Genomic DNA, 3,098 nt, shown 5'->3' on the forward strand with positions numbered 1-3,098 from the left:
CAACTCACAGGCAGGACAGAGAGAGAGAGACTGGAACTCAACTCACAGGCAGGACAGAGAGAGAGAGACCCAGTGAAGACCTTTGAAGATCTCTGAAGAAGTGAAGCTACAACTGAAGACTTCAGAAGGTGAGATTTCAACATCTGTTCATCTAATACTGTACCTGTCTTCATCCCAACTGACCTCCTATTCCCTTTGTAGTTAGCTACATTAGACAAGGGCCCATAGGGCATATGTAGCCCTGGTCATATGTAGCTCTGGTCAAAAGTAGTGCACTACATAGGGAAAAGGGTCCTATTTGGGAACTCGTTACTAGGGACACAAATGGGTGAACGTTTTGGACCGAGTTTAAGAACTACTGTGCTAAGGAATTCAAGTCTGCTGCCAAAACTCAGGTATCATGTTTTCTACCAATTACAGTAGATTAGCCTAGTACACATGAATATGTATTCACAGCTTGGGGTTCCCCAGGACCGAGTTTGGAAAACGCTGCCTCAGCAGTTACATAAGTTAAGTAACAAACAGGGTTTCCCTGACCTCCCAAGTACCCCCTGCCGTTCCACTGATTTGATATCTGGTTCCATGAATTTGTCTTGACGGCTTTCTCTCTCTCTCTCTCTCTCTCTCTGTGTCTCTCTCTCTCTCTCTCTCTCTCTCTCTGTCTCTCTCTCTCTCTCTCTCTCTCTCTCTCTCTGTGTCTCTCTCTTTCTCTCTGTCTCTCTCTCGCTCTCTCTCTCTCTCTCTCTCTCTCTCTCTCTGTCTCTCTGTCTGTCTCTCTCTGTCTCTCTCTCTCTCTGTCTCTCTCTCTCAGGAGACTATCACCATGGCGATGTTGACCACTCTTCTGCTTCTCAGCGCTGTCTTTGCTCTGGGAGATGCAAGGGGTAGCAGAGGTATTCTGACCAAAGGTTTTGGTGACCTGTTCACACTCATCAGATTTTATTTGATGTTATTGTTGCAACCTTAACACCTAGTGACCTAGGTTTTGGTTTAACAGTCACTGGACCCCGAGCTCCTGGTTGGGGCCCCCGTCGTATTCGCTAAAATATAATTATTTTATAGGTCTGTTGTGGTTTCATAGTTCTGAAACTGATCTAGGTTCGTTCAGTTTGAAATTTAAAGGCAATGTTCCGTCTTCAGCAGAGACAGCATTCACGGTAAACGCTGCATGCAAACTGCTCAATCTGAAATTACCTTAAAATTTCTAGCATGGAATCTGTAACGCTGATTGAATAGATCCCCAAGTCTTTTAAAAAGCATTCTGAAATAATGTTATTTTATTATTAATCTTTAATCTTTCTAAATTATGATCTCTTCCCCCCTACAGAGTGTGATCGCAGAGTCTGCCCACCTGGCTGGCCCAGATATGCGACACACTGCTATCACTACGTCCCCGTCCAGACCACATGGCCAGAGGCAGAGGTACCTGGATGTCTGCTGTACATAATCTAGAAGCCTGGTCTGAAAAGCACTATAGTTGGACTAGTGAGGAGGCTATTTCCATCCCTGTCTGGTGGCCATACAGGGTTGTAGTTGACTCTGTAGGTTTAATCTGTGTTCAACAGGGTTGAGAAACTATATCATGATGTGCCAGTCCTTCTATTTATCTTTATATTGTACCTCTGTCTCCTTGTCTCTCCCCTCTCTCTGTCTCTCTCTCTGTCTCTCTCTCTCTTTCTGTCTCTCTCTCTCCCCTCTCTCTCTCTCTCTTTCTGTCTCTGTCTCTTTCTCTCTCTCTATCTCCTCGTCCTTCTCTCCTCGTCTCTCTCTCTCTCTCTCTCTCTCTCTCTCTTTCTGTCTCTCTCTCTCCCCTCTCTCTCTCTCTCTCTATCTCCTCGTCCTTCTCTCCTCGTCTCTCTCTCTCTCTCTTTTTGTCTCTCTCTCTCCACCTCTCTCTCTCTCTCTCTCTCTCTCTCTCTCTCTCTCTCTCTCTCTCTCTCTCTCTCTCTCTCTCTGTGTCTCTGTCTCTCTCTGTCTCTCTCTCTCTCTCTCTCTCTGTGTCTCTCTCTCTCTCTCTGTCTCTCTCTCTCTTTCTTTCTCTGTGTCTCTCTCTCTCTCTCCCTCTCTCTCTCTCTCCCCACCCCTCACTCACTCTCTGTTTCTCTCTCTCTCCTCGTCTCTCTCTCTCTATCTCTCTGTCTCTCTCTCCCCTCTCTCTCTCTGGCTCTCTCTCTCTCTCCCCCTCTCTCCCTCTCTGTCTGTCTGTCTCTCTCTCTCTCTCCAGAGGAAATGTTTGCTCCTGGGAGGTAACCTGGCGTCAGTGCACAGCCTTCCCCAGTATCGTTTCCTTCAGTCTGTCATCAGTAATAGTACCGGGAAAGTCCAGCGCACCTGGATTGGAGCCAACGATGCCATCGAGGTCAGAAGCACCGTTTGTTCAACACTCCTGAAACATATAGGATGCATTGATTCTTGATGAATAGAACCTATAAAGGCCTGGTGGTGCCTTAACCCACATATCAGTTTGTTTTCTACGCTTGTTATCTAATATTACAAACACTGTCTAGCTTCAAGCCATGGTTAAATCATGCTTATCTCATAGATGGTCAGTCCTGGTATCCATAGCTCTGTCTAGGAGTCTGAGAGTGGTTACATTTCTCCAGGTAACTACAGTGTGTATATATAGTGTTTACTGTCTGTTGGTGATGCATCGTCCTGTGTGCTCTGTAGGAGGGTCTTTGGCTGTGGAGCGACGGGTCCAGGTTTAACTACCAGAACTGGGCCCCGGGTCAACCCTCCAACTATAACCATGGTGTTATTAAGGACAACACGAACTGTCGGGAGCATTGCATGGAGATGAATTATGGAGGTACAATGCTGTCGCCAGACTCGTCTCCCGCTCATTATACATCAATCATTTGGATAGTAGTAAAATACACCTTAAAGGGAATTTATTCCTTTTATAGCTACATATTTATAAAACAAAAATAATACCTACCTTTCTGTTTCTCTTTCCCAGCTTCCCGCGGTCAGAATGATGCCCCTTGCTGGTACAAACGTCCATTCCTGTGTTCCAGAAAGCGCTGATGTCCACATTTTGGGAGCGACAACATTGGAGAAGCTCTCAGATTGTTTTAAATAAAGGCACCGTCTGCAAT

General features: G+C 45.9%; 1 protein-coding gene across 1 annotated transcript; it reads left to right on the plus strand.

Annotated features, from left to right (window-relative positions):
- On the plus strand, positions 1–3,098 carry LOC123739382 (ladderlectin-like). The gene is made up of 6 exons (XM_045713776.1): positions 1–128; positions 812–893; positions 1,328–1,422; positions 2,225–2,359; positions 2,671–2,809; positions 2,960–3,098. The coding sequence occupies exons 2-6, from the start codon at positions 824–826 to the stop codon at positions 3,025–3,027; spliced, it is 507 nt and encodes a 168-aa protein (XP_045569732.1). The 5' UTR covers positions 1–128; positions 812–823; the 3' UTR covers positions 3,028–3,098.

The sequence above is a fragment of the Salmo salar genome, unplaced genomic scaffold (assembly GCF_905237065.1).
Source record: "Salmo salar unplaced genomic scaffold, Ssal_v3.1, whole genome shotgun sequence".
NCBI classification, from domain to species: domain Eukaryota; kingdom Metazoa; phylum Chordata; class Actinopteri; order Salmoniformes; family Salmonidae; genus Salmo; species Salmo salar.

Bases quoted from the DNA above. Each gene is read 5' to 3' on its own strand.
- LOC123739382 (XM_045713776.1), top strand. From the start codon at position 824: ATGGCGATGTTGACCACTCTTCTGCTTCTCAGCGCTGTCTTTGCTCTG. The intron at 894-1,327 runs GTATTCTGACCA...TCCCCCCTACAG, and splicing joins AGATGCAAGGGGTAGCAGAG to AGTGTGATCGCAGAGTCTGC. The intron at 2,360-2,670 runs GTCAGAAGCACC...TGTGCTCTGTAG, and splicing joins GAGCCAACGATGCCATCGAG to GAGGGTCTTTGGCTGTGGAG.